Source organism: Mustelus asterias, assembly GCF_964213995.1.
Source record: "Mustelus asterias chromosome 26 unlocalized genomic scaffold, sMusAst1.hap1.1 SUPER_26_unloc_8, whole genome shotgun sequence".
NCBI classification, from domain to species: domain Eukaryota; kingdom Metazoa; phylum Chordata; class Chondrichthyes; order Carcharhiniformes; family Triakidae; genus Mustelus; species Mustelus asterias.
This window is the reverse complement of record NW_027590115.1, coordinates 646,471-673,277: the sequence shown is the minus strand read 5'-3', so window position 1 is coordinate 673,277 and position 26,807 is coordinate 646,471. Positions and strand designations below refer to the sequence as shown.

General features: G+C 45.2%; 1 protein-coding gene across 1 annotated transcript in view; it reads left to right on the top strand.

Annotated features, from left to right (window-relative positions):
* LOC144482173 (NACHT, LRR and PYD domains-containing protein 3-like) overlaps positions 1-16,774 on the top strand; it is a 68,283-nt gene extending 51,509 nt beyond the window's left edge. The window contains 3 exon segments of the mRNA XM_078201381.1: positions 8,278-10,016; positions 16,383-16,492; positions 16,654-16,774. Of these exon segments, the coding sequence (XP_078057507.1) occupies positions 8,278-10,016; positions 16,383-16,492; positions 16,654-16,774 (1,970 nt within the window).
* Positions 16,775-26,807: the final 10,033 nt, after the last annotated feature.

The following is a 26,807-nucleotide window of genomic DNA, read 5'->3' as shown; positions in this document are numbered from 1 at the left end:
ACAGGCTCATCTCTTACCTGGGACCTTGTCAAAAGCCTTCTGAAAGTCCAAATAAATCACAAACATTTACTCACCTTCGTCACCTCTGCTCGTTGCTTCCTGGAAAAAAATCAAGTAGATTTGTCGAGCAAGACTTCCATTTCATATATCCATGCTGACTGTCCAATCCTGCCACTGTCTTCAAGTGCAATTAATGAACTATAGCATTTTCCCCACTACCAATAGAATGTTCCAGAAAACTATTCCGTATACAATCCAGGAACTCCTACTCGACGTTATTGTGTTTGATTTCACTTGGCCAGTCTATATGGAGATTAAAATCACCCACAATTACTGATGTTCCTTCAGCACATGCGTCACTAATTTCCTTTTAAATACCATCCCCAACCTCACCACTACAGTTTGTGGGTCTATCTACAACCCCATTAAAGTTTTCATAAGTTCATAAGATATAGGAGCAGAGTTAGGCCATTCCGCCCATCCAGTAGACTCTAACGTTCCATCATGACTGATATGCTCCTTATCCTCATTTTCGTGCCTTCTTCCCATAATCCTTCAGCCCATTACCAATTAAAAATCTGTCTAACTCCTTAAATGTACTCACTGTCCCAGCGTCCACCGCACTTTCGGGCAGTGAATTCCACAGATTCACAACCCTTTGGGAGAAGTAGTTTCTCCTCAACTTTGTGTTAAATTTGCTACCCCTTATCCTAAGACTATGACCTCTCATCCTAGAATGCCCCACCAGCGGAAGCATCCGCTCCATGCCGACTTTATCAATACCTTTTATCATCTTAAACAGCTTCAATTTGATCTCCCCTCATTCTTATAAATTCCAGAGAGTATAGCTGAATCTATTTTAAATCTCTCTTCATACAACAAACCCCTCATCTCTGGAATTAATCTCATGAATCTCCTCTGAACTGCCTCAATGTCACGACATCTTTCCTCAAATAAGGGGACCAAAACTATGCACAATACTCCAGGTGCGGCGACACCAATGCCGTGCATAATTGCAACGACTTCCTTACCTTTATATTCTATTCCTGTCGATATAAATGCCGATGGTAGTCATGATGTGGAGATCCCGGCGTTGGACTGGGGTAAAAACAGTAAGAAGTTTAACAACACCAGGTTAAAGTCCAACAGGTTTATTTGGTAGCAAAAGCCACACAAGCTTTCGGAGCTCTAAGCCCCTTCTTCAGGTGAGTGGGAATTCTCTTCACAAACAGAGCATATAAAGACACAAACTCAATTTACATGAATAATGGTTGGAATATGAATACATACAACGAATCAAGTCTTTAAGAAACAAAACAACGTGAGTGGAGAGAGCATCAAGACAGGCTAAAAAGATGTGTATTGTCTCCAGACAAGACAGCCAGTGAAACTCTGTGGGGGTTACAAATAGTGTGACATGAACCCAATATCCCGGTGGAGGCCGTCCTCGTGTGTGCGGAACTTGGCTATCAGTTTCTGCTCAGCGACTCTGCGCCATCATGTGTCGCGAAGGCCGCCTTGGAGAACGCTCACCCGGATATCAGAGGCCGAATGCCCATGACCGCTGAAGTGCTCCCCAACAGGAAGAGAACAGTCTTGCCTGGTGATTGTCGAGCGGTGTTCATTCATCCGTTGTTGCAGCGTCTGCATAGTTTCCCCAATGTACCATGCGTCGGGACATCCTTTCTTGCAGCGTGTCAGGTAGACAACTTTGGCCGAGTTGCAAGAGTATGTACCGTGTACCTGGTGGATGGTGTTCTCACGTGAGATGATGGCATCTGTGTCGATGATCCGGCACGTCTTGCAGAGGTTGCTGTGGCAGGGTTGTGTGGTGTCATGGTCACTGTTCTCCTGAAGGCTAGATAGTTTGCTGCGGACAATGTTCTGTTTGAGGTTCTGCAGTTGTTTGAATGCGAGAAGTGGGGGTGTGGGGATGGCCTTGGCGAGATGTTCGTCTTCATCAATGACATGTTGAAGGCTCCGGAGGAGATGCCGTAGCTTCGCCGCTCCGGGGAAGTACTGCACAACGAAGGGTACTCTGTCCACTGTGTCCCGTGTTTGTCTTCTGAGGAGGTCGGTGCGGTTTTTCGCTGTGGCGCGTTGGAACTGTTGATCAATGAGTCGAGCGCCATATCCTGTTCTTATGAGGGCATCTTTCAGCGTCTGGAGGTGCCTGTTGCGATCCTCCTCATCCGAGCAGATCCTGTGTCAACGGAGGGCTTGTCCGTATGGGGATGGCTTCTTTAAGGTTTAGGGTGGAAGCTGGAGAAGTGGAGCATCGTGAGGTTATCCGTGGGCTTGCGGTACAGTGAGGTGCTGAGGTGACCGTCCTTAATGGAGATGCGTGTGTCCAAGAATGCAACCGATTCCGGAGAGTAGTCCATGGTGAGTCTGATGGTGGGATGGAGCTTGTTGATGTCATCATAGAGTTGTTTCAGTGCTTGTACACCATGAGTCCAAAGGAAGAAAATGTCATCGATGTATCTAGTGTATAGCATCGGTTGAAGGTCCCGTGCGGTGAAGAAGTCTTGTTCGAACCTGTGCATGAAGATGTTGGCATATTGAGGTGCGAATTTGGTCCCCATGGCTGTTCCGTGTGTCTGGATGAAGAACTGGTTGTTGAAGGCCAAGTTCCGCACACACGAGGACGGCCTCAACCGGGATATTGGGTTCGTGTCACACTATTTGTAACCGCCACAGAGTTTCACTGGCTGTCTTGTCTGGAGACAATACACATCTTTTTAGCCTGTCTTGATGCTCTCTCCACTCACGTTGTTCTGTTTCTTAAAGATTTGATTAGTTGTAAGTATTCGCATTCCAACCATTATTCATGTAAATTGAGTTTGTGTCTTTATATGCTTTGTTTGTGAAGAGAATTCCCACTCACCTGAAGAAGGGGCTTGGAGCTCCGAAAGCTTGTGTGGCTTTTGCTACCAAATAAACCTGTTGGACTTTAACCTGGTGTTGTTAAACTTCTTACGATATAAATGCCAACATCTCATTCGCTTTCTTTATTATCTGTTCTACCTGCATTGTAGTTTTCTGTGACTCAGATCCCTCTGCACCAGAGCACCCCGAAGTCTCTCCCCATTTAAATAATAAGTCGCCTTCCTATTTTTGTGACCAAAATGCATGACCTCACACTTATCCAAGTTAAACTTTTGTAACCTCTGAGCCTTTTCAGCACTACCCATGCGGATTACACATCATCAGAGCTCATATCCTACCTCATTATTTACCTAATTTCCTCTTTAACCAGCAAACCAGCTCTATCATCTTTCCCTTGTTGACTCTCCTTCCTAGATAGTGAACAGCACTGGATGTCCCATCGCTTGTCAATCTGCAGTCATTCCCGACGACATCACACCTGTTTGCATCTATTTGCACGATTAATTCATCCACTTTATTTCAAATTTTCTGTGCGTTAAAGCACAAAGTCTTTTTGTCAATTGTCCCATTCCCACTGTGTGTTCATTTTGGCACTGTTTGATTTTGGCCCTTGATTTATCTGCCTATCACTTTTCTTAATCTCCCTTACTGTCTTTTTTTAACTTGTCCATGAAAAATGTTTGACTCTAGAACGTGGGAGGCAACGTATCATCCACGAATTTTGTCTGTGACTACAGAAGGGCCTGTCTATTTCTCTTCCAATTAAATCCCCGATAACAATTGCATTCCCATACTTTTTTCTCATCCTCTATGCAGCAGGGCCAACCCTGGTGCAACAGATTTGTCTGTTGCTGCTTTCCCCTAAGAGGTCATTTCCAAAGCGGTATACCTGATTTGCAGGGGATGGCTACAGGAGATTCCTGCACTGCCTGCCTAGTTCTCCTGATCTGCCTGGTCGTCACCCATTCCCTTCCTGCCTGTTGAGACTTAACTTGCGGTGTCACCACCTGTCCATAAGTGTAATCCTCAATACTTGTGGATGCTCCATAGTGTCCCAGCCGACCTCCAGCTCTAAAACATGGGCTTCCAGCAGCTGCAGCTGGAGACACTTGCTGCACACGTGGGCTTCCGACATGGAACACGAGGAGCACACCACAACTTTGAGATCTCCTGCCATGACCTAGCCCTCTACCTTTTGAAAGATATCTAAAATTAAATAATATCAAATACTCTACATCGCTTCTTCCCGGTCCCTTGTTCCTGCATAATGGCAGGGACAAACGAGAAACCACAAAATAAAGACTTTAAAAACCATAAGTGATAAAACCAATAAAAACTTACCCGATCATACTTACCCAATCAGCTGCTTCCCCTGGCCCCGCACCATTTTTGAATCCTGATATCAACACAGCATCTCCAAACTCCAAGCTAGTGTTCAAATTTCTCACTGCAGTCTTTGCTGTATATTTAATCTTCTCTTGATGCTGCTGACTATCTGTCTGAGTGACCCAGTGTCTTCCTCTCGCACTCTCCTCGAGGTGCTGCTGACTGTCTGTCCCAGTGTCCTTCTCTCTCCCTCTTCTTTAGGTGCTGCTGACTGTCCCAGTATTCCAGTGTTCTCCCCTCTCACTCTCCTCTCGGTGCTGTTGAATGTCTGTGCCAGTGTCGTCCTCTAACGCTCTCCTCTAGGTTCTGTTGTCTGTCTCAGTATCCCAGTGTTCTCTTCTCACTCTCTCTCCCCTAAGGGCTATTGAATGTCTGCCCCGGTGTCCTCTGCTCTCACTCTCCTGTAGCTACTGCTTCTTTATCTAATATTGATTGGTTCTGTGAATGTAACCCAATGTCGTGTTACCTTTAGCTACAGATTCTCAACATTGATCACAGACCTCCAATGATATGTGTATGCTGGCACTGAGATCTATTTCTGTGTCTCAATATCTTTCGCGCAAAGAACCCGTCTGTTCAATATTGGCTCGACCACTATGTATGAGATACATCTATCTTAATACGTTGTTTTGCGAATCTGTGGAATTGGCGACCCTGAGGTGCTGGGGCAGTGAGTAAATTTAAGGAGGAATGAGACATATTTTTAATTGGTAATGGGAGAAGGCTGGAAAATTGAGATAAGGAGCATTTCAGCCATGATCGAATGGCGAGGCAGACGAGATGGGCCGAATGGCCAATTCTACTCCTATATGTTATTAACTTATGAACAATGAGTGCCCACTGCTATCACAGATCTAAACTTTTCTTTATCTCACTGCCTTCTACCATGTAAACCATTGTATTGTTGGCATCTGCAAACTTACTGTAGACATCACGTTAATGCTGCAAGCTCCTAGTTCATATGTTAAACCTTGCTCAGCTCTTGAATATCAGACTGTGAGGAGTAGAGAGTCCCGGGCTAACATTTTTAATAAAACTATGGATGTGGAAATCTGTAAAAACAAAAAAAAAGTGTGATAGACTTAGTTTTCGCAGTACCTGGAGAAAGAACGATAGTTAACATTTTGAGTCCAATGTGACTGAGTTCTGAGGTACCGCCATATGGAATAAAAATGATAATTACTGTCTCCATGGATGCTGATCTTACCCAATATTTTCTGTTCAGATCATTTGTGACATGTCTTCAAGCCAAACTACATCTGGTCCACTAAGTTTTAGTTGCAATATTGAAGACGATTCCTGAAGCAGAGTTTCAAATTTCCACTGATATAACAACATTCTTTGGTGAGGAAACCTATCAACGGCTTTCTAAAAGTCTAGGGAGACAATGTCCACCGTATTTCCATCATTTATGATTCTGCTCACTGCCTCAAACTCCAGCAAGTTGGACCTTTTTCAGTTCTTCTGTGAATTTCTAATGGTCTCTTCCCTTTCCCAGTGATCATAAGGAAAACTTTATATTATCACTTGCAATGTCCACTTGGTAACGGACGTCTGGCTGGTCGACTTGCAGTTCCCTAGCTCTGATTTTCCCCACGTTAGGGCGAAATGTGGAAGTTTATTGTGAATTTCTAATGTTTCATAAAGAATATCTCTTATTATCCCTTCCAGTATCTTCCCAATAACAGTGGTCAGGCTGAGAGGCCTGTACTTCCGGGGCTCTGATTTGTTCCATTTTGAACTGTAGGGAAAATGGTAAAGAAATGAGGAACATTGGGGGCGATTCTCCCAAAAGGGTTCTATGTGCTGAATTGGCGGGAAACTTGTATAAATGACGATTGTTTTTTCAGTGGGAGTTCAAACTCTAATCTCCCACACAGTGTGCAATGCAGAGGTCAAAAGCGTGAATCTCATTAAAGGTTTGGGGGGTGGGGCCGATTCACTCCAGAGGCTGACAGTGCCTGACCTCTGCGCATGCGCAGTGCCCCCGAGCTGTCAGCCTGCAGTTTGCTGGCCCGCCACGGGACCCTCGTAGTGCTGCCCCTTGGGTCCACCGCCCCTAACGGCCCCCCCAACTTCCCAGGCCAGCCCCGACCCTCTCCCGTCCCGGAGCACCGCGATCTTCTCCGGATCTCTCTCTCTCTCTCTCTCTCTCTTACCCCCCCCCCTCCAACCAATGGGAGGCAGACACCCTAGTCCCGCCCAGCAGATGCCCCCCACCACCAAAGAATGCAGACACCCCGCCCACGGAGGCCACCTAGGCCCTGCCCCCTTGGCACTGCCCCATGCCTGGTTCTTAGTGCCAAGGTGCCCCATGGGCATGGGCACTTTGCCCATTAGGCAGTGCCGGGAGCATAGTCTGGCCCTGCCACAGTGCCCATACCCAGGGGGGAACAACCTGAAGCCACCCAACCCCCTGAGGGGCCCCAATTGCACCCCTCCCTTCACTCCAGCGGGGTCTCCTGTTAGTTCCCTGAAACTGGGGAGCGAATCTGAACGGCGCCGGAGTGAAATTGCACTGACGAGAGTGGGAGATGTTGCGGGTTCGGAGGCTTCAGTCCTGGGCCCGCTAATAACTTTAAAATAAGGTTAAAATAGATTAAAATCTCGTACCAGTTGTTCCCACTGGTTTTCAGCGTGGTCCCCACCGTGCTGGATATCCGGCACTCGGAGATGCGTGCGCGTCGGGAATGCATGCTTGAATCCCACAAATCGGCCCACAAGCGATTCTTCCGGCCCGCCGCACTAAAAATTTAGAGCGTTGGGATGGGAGAATCGCCCCCAATAATCTTTCCCATATCACAGAACAGATTGAGAGGTCAGACAACCTTTGATAAAAATGATGATACTACAGGTGTTCACACAATTGAACATTAATCTGAAGAATGTCTCTGAGGAAAAGGGAATATTTAGGCTTATTACAAAATTACTGGTTAGTTTCCTAATGGTAGTTAAAGAGAGCACATTACTCTACTGAAAGGAGAATCCCTTAATTCAGGGTTTTCCTTCAAACCCAATGTATGAACGAAGATAAATACATTTTCCATTTCCCAAAACGAGGTGATAGGAAACAAGTAACATAATTAACCATGAATTATAATTATTGTTAAATAGTTCAAATGAACTGTGAATGTTTCCTGGTTTCATATTACACTTCGTAAAGTAGCTCCTTGTTCTTTTTCTTGTTGCCATCATGGCAGAATGGTTATCAAAACACAGTTAATGTATCTACATGTACAACTGCTGAAACATAGTTATTGATTACTGAAATACACTACATCAAAGGGGTGGGTATTCTTTGAGTTCTCTGTCTGAAGGCAGGTTTGAACCACGGCTGAATGATCTCCGGCACGGGTAAGGCAAGGAGTGAGGTCCGGAATTTGCCCCAGATACAACGGGGATCGGACCCCATGCTGCTGACACAATATGGCCCACAATCTGACCAACTGAGCCAACCGGCTCCCCAGTAACATGGGTGACGAGGTTACAGCCTGATAGAATAGGAGAACTTTCCATGTTCAAAACTGTTGGAATTCCAATGCTCACACAGTATGAAAGGGAACCTGTTGAAGGAGGGATGCAGTCACAGTGAGACTCCTGAACAATTACAATCTCTCCATCTCCCATTCATATCCAATATCCCATTTCTGCAGCAGATTGGGAACACCGACTAGTTCACAGACTAATGGACTAAAAAATCGTCTAACATGTAACCACGATCCTTGCAGACTCCCAGTGAGGTGTCTGTATTAAGGGCAGGCTGGAAAGCATTAACCATCAGAGAGGAAACATCACCTTCATCAAATGGACAAGTTATGGAAATATTAGAGTTAAGTCACGATCTGAAACTTTAATTGAAAATTGGTGCTTGGGAAGCGAGGTTTCCAATAACTTAATTTCAATTCCTGCACAAACCTTGACTGACACTGTAAAGTAAGTCTAACAATTCAGCAAAGATGGTATTTTAATGCAACTAACATTTTCTCTCTGTTCTAATTGAAGATCTCCAACAGAAACACAAGGAGACACTCCGGGTACAAACTGAAACACTGAGAGTGAACACTATCCTCATAAAGGAGAAGGTTAAGATTTTCCAGCTGGTTGATCGATACGCTGAGCTGACGGTTATTTCTACTGTTCGAGATCGGACACTTGTCGAACATGAACTGCTGGCAAGAGGCCGAGACCATGAAGAGTGGAGAGAGAAACATCTCCGGAGAGAACTGGAAAAAATCCGAACTGATCAATTGTTTCAGAGCAGCTTTTCCCAGAGAAAATCCAAATCTGGGAATTCAGCAGCAGTGAGCGGAGTGCCGGGAATTGGAAAAACAACAATGGTACAAAAGATTGTTTATGACTGGGCCACTGGGAAAATATACCTACACTTTCAATTTGTTTTCAGTTTTAAATTCCGGGATTTAAACACGATTAACTGTAGAATAAACCTGAGGAATCTGATATTGGATCAGTATCCCTACTTTGGGAATATTCTGGGAGAGCTCTGGAGGAACCAAGAGGGATTGCTGTTTATATTCGATGGTTTGGATGAATTCAAGGACAGGATTGATTTTGCCGACAATCGGAGAAATACAGAACCTCAGTTCATGTGCACAGATCCTGAATGCTGGTGTGAAGTGTCTGACATTGTGTACAGTTTAATACAGCACAAGCTGCTCCCAGGATGTTCAATGCTAGTGACCAGCCGCCCCACTGCATTACATTTATTGGAAAAGGCTGACGTCAGTGTCTGGGCTGAAATCCTGGGATTTGTTGGTGATGAACGGAAGGAATATTTCAACAAGTTTTTTGAAGATCAGACGGTGGCAGCAGCTGTTTTCAAACACGTGGAGGAGAATGAGATCCTGTACACCATGTGTTACAACCCTTCTTACTGCTGGATCCTCGGTCTGTCACTGGGTCCCTTCTTTACACAAAGAGACAGGACACAGCAGCAAGTTCCCAAGACCATCACCCAACTATATTCCTACTATATTTACAACATTCTGAAAAACCATGGCCGAGAGATTGAAAACCCCCGTGATGTGTTACTGAAGCTTGGTGAGATGGCCTACACAGGAGTCTCCGAGAAGAAGATTGTGTTTAGAAATGGAGATTTGATTGAGTACAATCTACACCCTTCCCAGTTCCTGTCTGGATTTCTGATGGAACTTTTAGAGAGAGATGTTTCTGCCCAGAGTGTGGTTTACACATTCCCACACCTCACCATCCAAGAGTTTGCAGCTGCACTCACACAATTCCTGACTCCAGATCCTGGGGAGATCGGGAAATTCCTCAATGAAGCCGACAGGATGGAAGATGGGCGATTTGAGATATTTCTCCGTTTTGTTGCTGGTCTGTCCTCCCCACAGTCAGCTCGACCCCTGGAGAAGTTTCTGGGTCCATTTCTTCATCAAACAACCTGCCGAGTGATTGCCTGGGTGAAGGAGAAATTTGAAGGACAGAATGAAAACAGAAGATTTAGAATTGGGAAGAGGAAGCTCCTGAACACATTCCACTCCCTATTTGAGTCTCAGAATAAAGCACTGGCTCGGAACACAGTGGGATCTATGGAAAAACTTTCATTTGCCGGATTCGGACTGACCCCGATTGACTGTGCGGTCCTGTCTCATGTCATTGGACTCTGTGATACAATAAAACACCTCGATCTACAGAACTGCAACATTCAGTGTGAAGGCCTCCAGCAGCTGGGACGTGTTCTGCACAAGTGTCAGGAGTTGAGGTAACTGTTTGTTTGGTCTCGTCCCTGATATTTTCATTGAGAAGCTACTTCCTTTGTTCTAAATAAAGCAGAGACATGTTCAGTTGAGGAAATCAAGAGGGAAACAGTGTCCAATGGTCACAGAGAAAGTGCGGGAGAATGGCGCAAAGTCATAAAGCTCATTTGAGGGCAGCTGCAGACATGATGGGCCGATTGGCCTCCTTCTGAACCTGTAATAAATCTGATTCTCTGATAAAACTACAGCGGTTCAAGAAGGCAGATTCTCGTGGGCAAATCAGCATGGGCAATAAATGTTGGCATAACCAGCGATGACACAATCCTTGAGTGAATAAAAGCATTATTGGCATAAATTTTAAATAATTAGAGGTGCAAAGGCCTCCCTGCAAAATTTAAAAAAAAGGATATGTCACTCTCCCAACAGAAACCATCTGATTATGTATGATGCTGGAAAGAAATTTGTTTCTCTTGTGTTCAGTATAGCTTACAGTTTGTGGCTAATTATTGTCAGGATTATTTTCCTGCACGCTGCCTCTGTTATCTATTATAGTTGGTGTGTGTTATAACGGGACAGTGTTCCTTTATAAGTCATGTGATCACTGGTGACATCAGTCATGGTCGCAGTGGCAGTTCAGTCTTGTATTAAACTTTACAGTGTGCAGTTATGAAAATAAATCTCCCTGTTAGGTTACAGCAGCCCACGAGTTTTCTGTTCCATGGTTCTGACTGCAGTCTCATAAAAGGCCCAGAAGAAAATAGCCTCCACCTCAATTCCAGGCAGTGCATTCCAGACCTGAACCACTCACTGTGTTCAAAAGAATTGCTTTTTTCACACTATTTGCATCTTTTGCAAATCACTTTAAATCTTTTCTTGATCCTTGTCTGAGCAGCAACTTTTTTATTTGCTACCTGTTCTGTTCAGCACCATCCCTATTTTGGACATTTCTATCAAATCTCCTCTTCGCGTTCTTCCTTCCAAGGAGAACAACCTCTCCAATCGATCCTATGACTGAAGTTTCATATCCCTGAACCAATCTTGTAAACCTCTTCAGCACCCTCTCCGATGTGTTCTCAGACTTCCTAAAGTATGACGCGCTGAACAGGGATCTAACTGATGTATTTTGCAGGTTCAGCACAGACTCTTTGCTCTATGCCCCTATTGACAATGTTACGATCCCATCTGACTACTGGACAGTCAGGGCTAAGAGCTGGCTCAGTAGATCATAACTTTTATTTATTGTTTTATTATTTAAAAATGTAGATGAACAGAATAACAAGGTAGTCGATTAACTTTTCACAAAATACTAAAATCTTTGTTAAAAAATAACTATAATGCACCACTACTTCACCCCATGTAACTTCATAGATGTCTGCAGATCTGTAAGGATGTCACAAGTTAACAAATAGATCTTATGCTTTAATGTTCTCAGAAAGTACACAGTCAATGAAAACCAACAAGCCACGTGTGGTCAGATACACCACACTGTGAAACTAATGGACAAATGCCACCCAAAGTAACTTCAGTGGATTCTTCTTCAAATCCTCCCAAGGTTTGTCACACTGTGAGAAATCTCGTCTCACTGGGACTCTTGCTTTCACACGAGTGTCTCTAAGCTTCACTCTCGAAAAAAAAACAGCTTTTGGAATCTTTTCACAAACAATGCTTTCTCTCAGATGTCTTCACCAAGGACCCCCCTTCAGTATTCAATGTTTCCTTTCATTATTCCTTCATATTCAGCCATGCCAGCAGACACCAGTGTTTCATAGTCTGTATTAAGGTGTCATCAACTTTAGGATTATATCAGATGTCTGGGTTCTCGTGAGCAACCTTAAACATGTCTGCACCGAGCAGCTCTGTCTTTAACTGGGAGCTTCTCTCTGCTCCTCTGTTTAACTTCGGGAGCAGTAGCTTTTTCAGATTCAGGTTTTTTTGACACTTTGACTTCTGTCTTCCTGGCACTCCTCTTTTCCTCCTTGGTATCTGACGGCGACTTATCTTTTGGGACCTGATTTCTGAATCCCAGCATTGCGCTGCCTCGACTGGCAGCCTCTGTGAACTCCATCTTGCTTCCTGGATTAACTGGTTGTAACTGAAACTCAGTGCTTCTATCATTCATTGTGGGCCTGTGAATAGAAGCAACCATTTCTTTAAACCTCCATAACTCTTACAACATCGTAAACCTTAAATTAAAATGCAGGGACAGTTTAAAGTGAAACCAAAAACCTGCAGGCAGGCAGATTTGTTTAACATGAAGCGAAATTAAAGTTTTAGCCATTTCTGAGCTCACAAGCAGAGAAACACAAATTAAACTTAAACTCATGATTTATTTTCTAATGCCCACAAACGTAAATTATTTCATAACAGTAAAGCCGAAGATGCTGTATTCTTTATTAAGTGCTCCCTACAATTGCCCTGCGAACAGCAATGATCGATGCACATATACATCCAGTCTCTCTGTTCCTGCAATCCGTTAACAATTCTACCGATTATTTTATATTGCTTGCTCGTGTGCATGTTTCCTGAAAGTATCACCTCACACGTGTCTGCATTGAACTTAATCTGTACCCTCCACCATAGTCCGTTTTTCAGTCCAAGCTCTCCTCACAGTTTACGATGCCTCAAAGGTTTCTGTGATCAACAAACTTTGAAATGTTCCTCTACACTGCAAATACCCAGATCATTCATATATATCAGGGAAAAGCAAAGATCCCAATACTGACCTCTAGGGTTCTCCATTACCGACATCCTCCAGCCTTAAAAATATCCATTACTCATTGTTCATCCAATTTTGTATCCACGTTGCTACTTTCCCATTTATTTTATGAGCTTATACCACAAGTCTGTTGTGCCACTGCATCAGATGATTTTTTAATATCCATGTACACCACATCAACAGCAGAACCATCATTGAACTTTTCTGTTGCTTCCTCCAATTCACAGCAATATAAAGCCAGTCAAAAACTGCATTTTTTAAACAACCAACGAATTTCGTTTCCTCTGTGTCACTATTAGATTCACCATTTCCTTTTTGAACTCAGCGTGGGCCGGCTCAGAGTAGCTGAATGATCAACTGACCCTCAGACCCTCAGCTAAGTTTCACATTACTTCTCAAGGCTGGAGCCGCAGACTTGACTAAATTGGATTGACCCACTCTTTTCAGTTGTGGTTACTACCTCCTGGCCCTCTCTTCATCCACTCCAACAAACTGATATAGCTGGGAATTAAACCTGTATCAACTGCTTGGAAAGCAACTATGCTCACTATTATATCACTGTCATTGCATTTAGTGACTCCTGTGATGTAGGTGCACCTACAGAGCTGTGAGAAAGAGAGTTCCAGAATTTTGACCCAGTCACTGTGAAGGAACGGTGATATATTTCCAAGCCAGGATGGTGTGTACCATGGAAGGAAACTTCCAGGTGGTGATGTTTCCATTCAGCTGCTGCCCTTGTCCTTAGGGATAGAAATCGCAAGTTTGGAAGGTGGTGTGTAACGAGCCATGGTGAATTGTTGCACTGCATCTTGTAGATGGTACACACTGCTAGCTCTGTACCTCTGTGGTGGATGGAATGAATGTTGAAGGTGATGGGTGGAGAACCAGTCAACAAGCAGAGTTATCCTGGATCGTGGCGAGCTTCCTGAATTTTGAGCTGCACTCATTTAGACAAGTGGATGATGTTCAATTAAATTCCTCACATGTGTCTTGTAGATGGTGGAAATATTTTGGGAAGTGAGGAGGTGAGTTATTCTGTGCAGAAATCTTTGCCTTTATTCTTCACTTATAGCTGCAGTATTCGGTGGCTAATCTGTTTCTGATCAATGGTAACAAACACCCAAGATGTTGACAGTTGGGGATTCATGGGGATGATAATCCCATTGAATGTAAAGGGGAATTACTGTATTCTCTCTTGGTGAAGATAGTCATCGCCTGGCACTTGTCAGCCCTTCCCTTGTTCAAGCCTTGCTAAACATGGAAATGTTCTGCATCACTGTCTTGAGAAGATAGGAATGGTGCTGAACGTTGTGCAGACATCAGCAAACATCTCCCCTTCTGACCTGATGATGGAGGAAATGTAATTGATGAAGCAGCTGAAGATGGTTGGGCCGAGGGCACTCCCCTGAGAAATTCCTGCTGTAATTTCCTGGAGATGAGATGACCCTCTGTTCACACACTCCAATAAACTGGGAAAGCAGGGAATTAAACCTGTATCAAATGCTTGGAGAGCAACTATGCTCGCAATTATATCACCAGCATTGCATTTAGGGACTCCTGTGGTGTAGGTGCACCCACTGTGCTGTAAGAAAGAGAGTTCCAGGATTTTGACCCAATCACTGTGAAGGAACGGTGATAGTTTTCCAAGTCAGGATGGTGTGTACCTTGGAAGGAAACTTCCAGGTGGTGATGTTTCCATTCATCTGCTGCCCTTGTCCTTCTTGGGATAGAAATCGCCAGTTTGGAAGGTGCTGTGTAACGGGCCATGGTGCCTGTTGCACTGCATCTTATAGATGGTTCAACAACCAGAACTGTCTTCCTTTGTGCTGGTCTTCCTCCAACCGGTAGAGAGTTTTTTGTCCCCCCCATTTCCATTGACTTCAGTTTTTCTCGGGCTCCTTTTTGCTACATCTGGTCATACGTTGAATTGATGTCAAGGGCAGACACTCTCATCTCACATCCTGAGTTCAGCTCTGTTGTCCGTGTTTGCATCAAGGCTGTAATGAGGTAGGAGGCTGAGTGACCCTGAGGAAGCACAAGCTCAGAGTCAGATAGCAGGTCATTGCTAATTAAGTGCTACTTGATAGTCTCGATGACGCCTTCCATTACTCTGCTGATGATTGAGAGTAGACTGATGGGGTGGTAAATGGACAGATTGGATTTGTTCTCTCCTTTTTGTTTACGGTCATATCTGGGCAATTTCCCACTATTTTGGGTAAACATCAGTGTTGTAGCTTCACTGGAACAGCTTGGCGAGGAACAGAGCAAATTCTGGAGCAGTAATCTTCAGTACAGTTACTGGAATATTGTCAAGATCAGTGGTCTTTGCAGCATCCATTATCTTGAGCTATTTCTTGACATCATGTGGAGTGAATGGAATGAGCTGATATCTCTGATGTTGGGGACCTCTGGATGGTTCAGCCACTGAAGTTAGTTACTAATATTTGAACCATATCTTTTGCACTGATGTGCCAGTCTCCTCCGTCATGAGGATGGGATATTTGTGGAGCCTCCTCCTTCTGTTGTTTCATCGTCCACTACCATTCACAACTAAATGTGGCAGGACTGCAGAGCTTGCATCTGAGCCGAGGAAACCAGAATTTCCTGCATGAGGAAACCTGCTGCTGGAAATTCTCCAGTCAGACTGTCATTGATATGAAACAGGATTTTCGGATAATCCTTTTTCTATGTGAGGATCTACCGGGAAGAGGGAACTCCCGGTAATTCCCGGAGATAGAACACGAGTCATACCTGCAGAAAAAGTAGAGCCCGTTTACTGTGGAATGTAGCGGGAGACACCCCTCCCCTATAAACTAATCAAACAGATATATTTCAACTTTCTAATGGGAGAATAATATTTCCGTGTATCAAATCTAGGGGATGGATCTTAAAGCAACAGTTAGCACAGTTTCACAGTTTAACTCACCCTGAGACATTATACAGATGTTATAATGTCAATAGTTAAGAAGCACAGGGTATCCCGAGCGATCCACTCTCACAGCTTTATCATTTAGCTCTCAGTAAAATGTACAATTCTCAGAAAATCCTGGATTTATGTAACAGCAGAAATGATTTGAATTTCCGGAAACTTAGCAGGTTCAGTGAGATTCAGGAGGGTAATTCTGAGGATCAGGAAACAAAACCAGAATGTGGGACATGTTTAAAAATTACTTGCTTGTTCACAGGATGTGTGCATCACCTACTCAAGGGGCCTTTAGCAGTGGGAAATAAATGCTGATCCAGCCAGCAACACCCATATCCCATGGACAATTAAACAAAATATACATTTTGAGAAGTGTAAAAGTGGTTGCCCCCAGTAGGGAAACCAATGAGAGTGAATTGATCATCATTTTTCAATGCTGCCTTTTCAATTATTGCCTTTTCCATTCAACAGAAAGGGTTTGATATTATCTGATTTAATATTGTCACATTTGTGAGTGCCAAAGCATACCGTACATAGGGAAGGAAAGGGTCCAGAATGTAGTGTTACCTTCACAGCTCGGGTGTAGAGAAAGATCAACTTGGGTGAGGTATCGTATCGTAACTTGAATCAGTTCACCACTGGTGCTAAGTTTCTGACACAAAAATAGATTCAGCTATTTTTTCTGCTGAACATTAATCTAAATTTAATGTGTTTCTCACTTTCTCCATTTGGTCTGGGTGGCAATAAAGTGGGAGATTCAGGAGTGAAACTGTTGTCTGTGGCTCTGAGGAATCCAGAATGTAAAATACAGAAACTGGAGTAAGTATCAGACTGTGTGAGATTGTGTTAATGATCAGTGGATGTCTCACACTGTAAATTATTATCAGTGTCAGTAATAGTGTCATTAGTAACCATTCCACATTATTCCTGTCAGTGTGCGTGTTAAGCACCACGGATTCACTCTGATTCCTGAAATCTTTCTCTCTCTGATCTCCAGTTTGGAGAGTAACAGCCTCAGATATTCTCACCTCTGCTCTCAGTACAAACCAGTCAGTGATGTATCTGAACCTGAGTTACAATAAACTGCAAGATTCAGGAGTGAAAGATTTAACTAATCACTTATAATTATTCTCAAAACCATTCATGAGAATAAAAAAGATGGACAAAACAACTAAATGTTTATAGAATTCGCAGATATGGCTGGTCACATATTCAATTTATTTTAATTTGTCATTCAGATTATAGATGTTTATGTCTGTCGGCTTCTCAATTTGATTAAACATAGAAAACTGCTGTATATTGGTGCAGTAAGGAGTCAATCAATACCAGGTTAAAGTCCAACAGGTTTATTTGGTAGCAAACGCCAAGGCAGATTACAAACTACATTGAATTCTGATGAGTTTTACTCCAATGGATCCACTCTCAAATTTACGTTAAACGGAGCTTAAGGAGCATCTCAAAAGAGAATACAGAGATCGAGGTGGGGAGGGTTATGAAGATAATTCCAGAGCTTACAACCCAGCAGTTCAAGGCACAGCTCAGCTGGCAATGGCAATAATCACAGTGCAGAATAGTCTGAATGATGTCCCTATTAATAATGGACATTGTTTTCAAGAACACAAATAATGATGCTAAATATACCATTGCTATCAGTATTCGTGTTATTAAAAACACTGTCCGCTATTAGTCGACACAAAATAAGCTTGGCAGCAAAGTTGGAGACCATGAAATAAAAGAGGCAAAGGCAGCCTGGATATGAAGTTATCTGAGTGACAGGAAACAGGCAGGAGAGGTGAACTGTACCTTTTCATTTATAGGAAGCTGACAGTGGCTTTCCCCAGCAACCAGTACTGTGTTACTACGACTAATTTTCTTTACATGTACTACCAAATGAGACTTGAGTTTATCTAAAGATGAGATGTGAAGCTCCAGCACACGGCCACCAGACCACAGAGTGGACGCAGCATATGATAGACCGAGCTCAATCACACCAAAACCAATGGATCAGATCAGAGATCTGCTGTCTTGCCATATACAGTCATAACTAGTGTTAGACCTGCCGCAAAATGTTGGACATGCCGGTTAAATTAGGCGACAAGGTGGCACAGTGGTTAGCACTGCTGCCTCACAGCGCCAGGGACCCAGGGTCAATTCTGGCCTTGGGTGACTTTATGTGTAGAGTTTGCACGTTCTCCCAGTGTCTGTGTGGGTTTTATCTGGATACTCCAATTTTCTCCCACAGTCCAAAGATGTGTAGGTTCGGTTGATTGGCTATACTCAGTTGTCCTTCGGTGTCTCAGGGTGTGTAGGTTGTGTAACAATTCAATTTCTACAAAGTCTCATCAAAAATGAAATCCTTACATTTGGGTCCACGATGAATGCAGTATGTGGAGTTACAGAGATAGGGCCTGGGTGTAATATTCTTTCAAAGAATTGGTGAAGACTATGTGGGCCAAAGGTACTCCTTGTACACTGCGGGAATTCTATGATTCTATAAACATGCCACAAGAATTCCATCATTACTGATGAGGGAGGCCAGAGCATCAGTGCCAGAAGTGCTGAGTAGAATGATTAATCTCGGCCTCCTCCTGAGGTCCCCAGCATTACAGATCACAATTTGATTCACTGCATGTGAGGTAAAGAAATGACTGAAGGCGCTGCATACTGCAAACTCTGTCAGCCTGGCAGTACCCCAGCAATGGTACTGAAGAATTGTGCTCCAAACTAGCCATTCCCCTCGCCAAGCTGTTCCAGTGCAGCTACAACACTGGATCTACCGGACAATGTGGAACAAAGCAGGGCAAATCCAATCTGATGAATTGCTGCTCCATCAGTCTGCTCTTGAACGTCAGAAAAGTGTCATCCTTCCAGCGCCTCATGAACATCACTGCAGGAGTTCCTGAGGGTGATGTCCAAAGCCAACCACCTTCAATTGCTTTATCAATGCCCTGCCTTCCATTATAATGTCAGAAGTGAGGATGCTCACTAATGATTGCACAATGCTCAGTACTGTTCACAATTCCTCAGAGACTGAAGCAGTCCATGTCCATAAACAGCAAGACCTGAACAAAACAGAAAATGCTGGAAAGGTTCAGCATGTCTGACAGCTTCTGTGGAGAGAGAACAACTAATCCTTCGAATCTGGATGACTCTTCGACAGAGATAGCGTCTTAAGGTCTGAAGAACATTCAGGCTGAACCTGATAAATGTCAAGTAATGTTTCACTACACAAATGCCAGGCAAGGACCATCTCCAACAGAAGGGAATCTAACCATATTCCCTTTACGTTGAATGGCAGCACCATCGCTGAATCCTCGACCATCAGCATCCTAGGTGGTAGGGGCGCACTGGGACCATTGAACAGACACTGAACTGTAAACACTATGGCTCCAAGGGTGGATGACAGTCTGGGAATTTGGAGAGAAGGAACTCGCCTCCTGTCTCCCAAATTTTTGCCACCATCTCCAAGGCACAAGTCAGCAATGTGTTGGAATCCGCTCATCTTGCTGGATTGACTGCAGCTTCAAAAACACTGAAGAAGCTCATCCATGAAAAAGGAGCCCACTGGATCAGCTGGCCATTCACCAAATTAAACATTGACTGTCTCTACCACTGACGCACAGTGGCAGTATTTTACCACATACAAGGTGGAATGTAGCAGCTCACCAAGGTTCCTGAGTCAGCATCATCCAAACAGGCACTATCCATCACCGAGATGGGCACGGAGATCAGAAGGATGGAACACCAACCAGCTTCAGATTTCTTTCCAAACCACACACCATTCTGACTTGGAATAAAGTGCTTTTCCATCACTGATGCGGGATCATAGTCCCGGATGCCCCTTCCTAGCGGTTTTGTACCAGATGCTCTGCAGAATTTAAGAAGCTGGCTCACCACCTCCTTCTCAAGGGCAATTGGGGATGGGCTGCAAGTGTTTGCATTGCCAGTGGTACCATCAACCCTTGAAAGAATTAATAAAGACAAGCGTTACCCACTGTAGGGATGGGTAATTGTGCCTGTGTGTAACCCAAACACAGTCACAGAAGAGAGAAAAAACAGCTGCGACAGGACAAATTGTGTGACCATTGCGCAGGCCAGAGGAATTCTAAAGATAGATCTGGTGGAACTATTCAATATACTCAGCGAGGGTCTCAAATGTCCTGGTGTGATACAACGTGGAGTTAGAGTGGCGAAGCTTTGAACAAAGTGTGATGCAACACAATGTTGACCAGGTGCTTCATGATGAGGAACCCCATGGACCACAGGCCAGGGACATGGGATATGTGTCAGGAAGGATCGAGATTCAGTGATACTGACATGTTTTCCAAGAACCTGAATTCACACAGCCATTCGATGTAATAAATCTTCACCATCTCCAGCACTGTTGCTGTTTCTTTGAATGTTCCATAATTTCCCTGGAGCCGTCACGACATGAAACAAAGGTATTGGAATTGTATTGACCTCATTCACTGCTGTATTTCCCATCTCCCATTCCCAGTGAACTGTTAAAGACCCAGTAATATGGTGAAGGAGTTTTTTAGTGGTGCTCCATCTCTGAATTTACTGAAAATACGTGGATAACAAAGTGACAGGTAACAACAAAGTATAACCCTGTGTGTATTAACCTGGTGGTGTTAAACATCTTACTGTGTTCACCCTGTGAAACCCAAGGAAGCAACCCCACCATGACAACCACCCCCATCCCCGCACTTTCCGCTGAGCTGCAGGCAGGATCTTTACCTCTCCTCTGAGAATTTCGATGACCGTGGCCTTTGTCTTCGGATTTCCTGAGTCCTGGAAGGATCCGGCCAACTGCGGGTCCTCTGCACAGATGTTGGAGTTGTCTCTGTCATCATAGCTTCGTGAGGTGCTTGTGTCACAGTCGGAGCAGAAGAGGACGCACTGTCCACACCAGGGGCATCCTGAGAGGAGCTCCCAAATGCTGCAGGCAGCCGCACCTCTATCCATTCAGGGCAAACTGGACCCTCCCTGCTCAGCGGGGAAGTTCTGACAGTTACTCCAGACACATTTTCCCACCCCTCCCGCAGCCCGTGTTCCACAGAGCTCATGGAGGTGTTGAGAACATGCAGGTTCATTTGTATTTCCTGTGGGTGATAGGCTGAATGTGACTCTCCATGAAGGTCACCAATCTCTCTGTGGAGGATGTTATTTGTGCTCATACCTGAGACATGGTAACACTGCTGGCCTGGATTGACTCCTCCATCCTTTGTGTATGGATACACAGAGCCTTTGGAAATTCCACCCGATGTTAGAATACCTTGCGCTGCAGCTCCAGTATCTGCTGCCTTGTTAAAGACTCCAGTCACATTTCACCTTCCACAAGCTGGCTCTTCCCTCTCCCCTCAAGAGTGTGAGTGAACTCAGCTATTGCTGCCTCCATAAGCTGCTCGGATTTGTGTGTGCTGTCCTGTGCTGCCAGATTGTAACCCCTTTGCTATTCGTGTGAGGCAGTATCTGCTCTGGCAGACGTTATGGGGAATAATATGACAATCCATCCTCTGGCGACCCCTCCTCATCTGCAGAGCTGCACGCCGTCTCCCGCTCACAGCAGCTGTTGTTTTATGTGAGAGAGTGAAGAATGTTAGAGGGTAATGCACATTCCAACATGTCCTGCAGACTTCCTAATGGAGAGCTCCATGTGACCAATGGTGAACACACAATTGCCAAATTATGGACTCGAGCAGCAGAGTCTGTCCTGTGCCCATCCATTCACTCACTCACTCTCTCTGGATCCACAACCCATCTCACCATCAGCGATTGCCCACCCAGCCTCCAGGTCTCCCAGCTCCAGCACTGCATCTTCAATTGGCATAAGGATGACACAATCCAGACACTGTCACTCTTGGCTCCTTCTCTGAGGCTGTGTGCCCTCTTCTACAAGCACATAAATTTCCATTGTTACTCACCCAACAAAGACACACACAAGCCTATGATGCTGCCAGACTGCCCATCATGGAACCACCAGGATGGTCACTCAGTGTCGGCAGTGCAGCAGTCATCTCTGACTGATTGGAACCCATCATAGAGAGGCTGACATGTTCCTGAAGATTGATGCTGCTGTCTGGACATTGCCAGTGTCTGGGTGGAGATGTTCTTTCCACAATTTCTCTTTCATCCTTATTCACATATCAGCCTGTAAGTTTAACGCTCACCTTGTCAGAACATATCCGGTTATTGATCCTTTTGCCTCACTGCAGCCACGTGCTGCCTGCTCTAGCCCTCGGCAGTTTCCATCTGGACTTGCTTGGGTTGATGTGACAGGACTCCTCCTCCACTCCTGAGGGAACAGAACCTCCCTCCAAACCGATACAGCCTTGAGAATTTCCAGGTAAGTGTCAGCGAATTGGGTTTAATCTGCCTTCTGCCATTTCAGCTCTTTGTTCATTAACCAGGGCTCCCTCACTGCTCCCTTCAGAGCCTTTGAAAGTGCTGCTGGCTGCCTTTACATCTGATGCCAGCATTGCCTGAATGGGGTCTTCCCCTGCAGCCAGTGGTTAAGCTCTGGAATGCACAGGGTTTTGGGGGGAAGGTAGGGGGATGACACTTAGTGAGTTGCTCATTCGGAGAGTCAGTGCAGACACAATGGGCCGAATGGCGTCCTCCTGCTCTGTAACAATTCAGTGATTCTGCCTGTGCTGCCTGAGTGGACGGATTCCCCTCACCTGTCAGATATTAATGTGCCTGTTTGCTTATATGTGGAGTTGGTTAGTTCATTTGGTTTGGTGTTTAGAGTGTGATGGAGAATGATGCTAAATCTGAGGGCTTGGTCCTCTTACCGGCTGTGGGGTTCATGGAATCCCATCTCCTCCCGTTGCCGCACGTTTGTTAAGTTTTGTTCCTGAAGCTACATGTAACAAATTGTCTCTCTCTATTGGAGAGAAATACAAGGAACAAAGAAAATTACAGCACAGGAACAGGCCCTTCGGCCCTTCAAGACTGCACCGACCATGCTGCCCGACTTAACTAATACCCCGTACCCTTCCGGGGACCATATCTCTCTATTCCCATCCTATTCATGTACTTGTCATGTACATGTACTTGTCAAGAGTCACCACCATATCCGCTTTCACTACCTCCCCCGGCAGCGAGTTCCAGGCACCCACTACTCTCTGTGTAAAAAATCTGCCTCGTGCATCTCCTTTAAACCTTGCCCCTCGCACCATTGTGAGGAGGATGCAAAAATATTTCAAGGGGATGTGGAGAGGCTCAGGGAGTGATCGCATTGAGGGGATGAGACAGGGTGGTTGCTTAGAGGCTGTTTCTTCTTGTAAGAGAGACCAGAACAAGGGACAGATTTTAAAATGTAATTGTCAGTCCCTTAAGACTGAGATGAGGAGAAATTTATTTCTTAGATGGTCGCGGGAGAGTGGAACTCTATTCCCTCGAGACTAGTGCAGACAGAGTCATTGAATATATTCAAAGCTGAGTTAGCAATGACTTTGGATTGAGAAGCGAATCAAGGGTTACAGAGGAGCGAGCGGGAAAATAATTGTGACTGCAATTAGAACAGACGGGATGGAGTATGCTCGAGGGGCTGAATGGCCTTCTGCTGCTCCTAGTTATTTTGTTCTTATCCCAATACGTCCTTCAGACTGCTCTCTATGACCAGTGAAGGATAAACAAGCTCTATGCTTTGTCCTCACCAGACGCTCTCCTGTGCCCATTCATTAGGCCACCCACTCAACCCATCTCACCAGCAGTAATTACCCACTCTGTCCCCAGGCCTTCCTGATCCAGCACCTCATCTTCCATTGGCGTAAGGATGGCAAGACCTGGATGTCTCCATTCGTCTTCACTCATTCCCTGATGATGTTTGCTCTCTTTCCAAACACATAAACTGTTACTCACTCACCAAACACATGCAGTAGCCCAGGGTTGTCCAACGTGTGGACCAAGGGGCGAATGTGACCCTCGAAGCCCCTCAATGCGGCCCCCGGAGCGAGTTTCAAGAATCTCAGTCACACAGTTCAGTTTGATTGGAAGAATCTGCATGGAGCTACTCCTCCAATCACATCCCATTCATTTCCCATGTTTGCTGCTGATAGGTTTTTGAGCCAATCTGCAGCAAATGTGGGAGAGAAACAATTTGTGATTGATGAGGATTAAACTCTAATAATCATCTTTATTTATTACTCATTATTGTGCTCAGCAGGTTGGTTCTTTTCATATCTCAGTTTAGTTTTTAATTGAAATTTCTGCTGTGCCAAACTTTATCATTCTGAAATTTACTTATCGGCCCCTTGAGTGAGAAAAACATTGACGTGTGTTTGCCCAGTGAATATGTTGGTCAACCCTGCTCGAGCCTATGCTTGTGCCAGCCTAACGGACATGTCTCTGACAGTCAATGCTGCTGCCTTTGCATTGCCAGTGTCTGGGTGGAGATGTTCTATCTACAATTTCCCTCTCATCCTTATTCACATATCAGGCTGTGCTGCACTCACCGTGGCAGAACACATCAGGACATTCATCCTTTTCCACTCTGTAACCACGTGTCTGAAACCTGCTCACCTCCCAGCAATTTCCATCCAGACTTGTTTGTACCGATGGGATAATCTTCTCCTTCCATCCTGAGGAAACAGGATCTCCCTCTGAACCCGAGCAGCCGGGAGGAGCCCCTCCAGGGAGGAATTAGTGATTGGGGAGCAACCCTTGCTCTGCTTTCTGTCATTTCAGCCCCTCATTCAATAAGCAGAGCTCCCTCGCTGCTCCCTCCAGAGCTGCTGTGTTTGAAAGTCCTGCTGGCTGCCTTTGGAGATGGTGCCAGCATTGCCTGAACCGGGACTGCCCCCTGACAAGGCTGCCTCAGTGGGCCCCTCCCCCTGCCTGCCAGCCGTTAATTGTCCGCCTCTGACAATATCACCTTCATAACTCTGCCTATCCTGCCCGGACGGACACACCACCCATTTCCAATCCCCATGTTGGGACTTCAGAGCTTCTGATAAAATCACAGCCATTATCTTCAACCTCACCACAAACTGCATTCCCAAACCACTGACCATCCCATGTCCCTCCCGAGCCACTCCGAGTAAGGACATGGGGATCCTATGATTATGGTCCTGTCCCATCATCACTTTTATCATTTAATCACTCCTGTAATTCCAGTTTATCCTTTCTTTGTTTCTTCCCCAGCCACCCACCGCTGTCACTTCAAACCTGTCAATTTACTGCCCGTTCCCAGTTCCAATGGAAGCTCAAACTTTACCCCTGTTTCTCTCTTCACAAATATTTCCCTAACCTGCTGAGCATTTCCAATTTATTTATATTTCATTTTCAGCATTGAGTATTTCCTCATTCTACTGAAATGCAAGTTGTGTTTTTGGAATGTCTGATACAATACATTATTATTGTTATTAACATTATTATTTAAAACACCGGGATTGAGCCTGATTCCTGTTATTCCTCTCTCTGGTCTCCAGTCTGGATAAGAACGCTCTGACAGATTCTTGTGCTGAGGATCTCACCTCCGCTCTCTGTACAAACCAGACACTGAGGATTCTGAACCTGGGATTAAACTCTTTCACAGATCAATCTGTCCCTGCTCTCCGCCGCCTCATACTGACCTGCAGGAGTCTGGAGGAGATCTGGTGAGTGTTTGTGTTAATTTTTAGTGTAACAATTAAAATATAAATGGATTTAAAATATAAATGGGCCTGAATCTTCCAAGCAGCAGCAATGGTAAGCAGATTGCCGGTATGTTTAAAAATTCCCCCAACCTGAAACTGCTGCATATTTCTCCCAGAATCCTCAGCACTGCGACCCTGGGAGCTTCATCAGAGCAGACAAGAGTCGGGGAAGAGACAGCACACACCCTATTTACAGCACAGTGACCCCGGGGAGCTCCATCAGAGTAGAGTCGGGGAAGAGAGAGCACACACCCTATTTACAGCACAGTGTCCCCAGGGAGCTCCAGCACAGCAGACTCGAGTCGAGGAAGAGAGAGCACAGGCCCTATTCATAGCACAGTGACCCCGGGGAGCTCCATCAGAGCAGAGCAGAGTCGGGGAAGAGAGAGCACACATCCTATTTACAGCACAGTGACCCCAGGGAGCTCCATCAGAGTAGAGTCGGGGAAGAGAGAGCACACACCCTATTTACAGCAGTGACCCCGGCGATCTCCATCAGAGCAGAGTGGAGTCGCGGTAGAGCGAGCACACCTTATTTACAGTAGAATGACTCCGGGGAGCTCCATAAGTGTTAGTTGATTGTGGCAGTGAATGGGTTGGTGTGTCGCGAGATGAATGGTTAGTCAGGGAACTGAGGAGAGTTCCAAGGATTAGTTCTGGGTGTCGGGAGGGTGGTCGAGTTGTATTGTGTTGGTTTGGAGGGTTAATCAGCAGTTTGGATGGTGGCTGGGAGTTGGTCATGTTGTTGGGTGTCTCGTTAGATTTGGTTGCGTGGTCGGAGGTTGGGATTGGTTAATAGCTTTGGAGAGTAGTGTGTTGGGGTTGCTTCTTGAGTCATCAGTTTAAGTCAGAGATATAGCCAAGAATGTATTCAAGAGGCGGCTGGATATCGCACTTGGGGCGAACAGGATCAAAGGTTATGGGGAGAAAGCAGGATTAGGCTATTGAGTTGGACGATCAGCCATGATTGTGATGGATGGTGGAGTAGGCTTAAAGGGCCAAATGGCCGCCTCCTGCTCCTATCTTCCATGTTTCTATGTCAGTTCAGGAGAGGTTTGGAAGGATGAGGCCAAGTTGGGAGGTTTAGTCAGATTTGTTCAAGGGCTAGTGGGAGGTAGTCGGGCTGGAGGGGAGGGAGAGATGATTTACGGGAGTGATAGCCTGTCAGGGGGAGATACCAGCAGTAGCCAGGCCTGTGACACCACAGCTGGTTCTGCTGTGGGACAGGGTCGGGCAAAGAGCAAACGAGCAGTAGTAATAGGGGACTCGCTAGTTAGAGGCACAGACAGGCGTTTCTGTGGCCGCAATCGAGACTTCAGAATGGTGTGTTGCCTCCCTGGTGCCAGGGTCAAGGACGTCTCTGAGCGATTGCAGGACATTCTTAAGGGGGAGGGTGAGCAGCCAGAGGTCGTTGGACATATTGGTACCAACGACATAGGTAGGAAAAGGGATGAGGTCCTGAAATGTGAATATAGAGAGTTAGGCAGAAGGCTAACGTGTAGGACCTCGAAGGT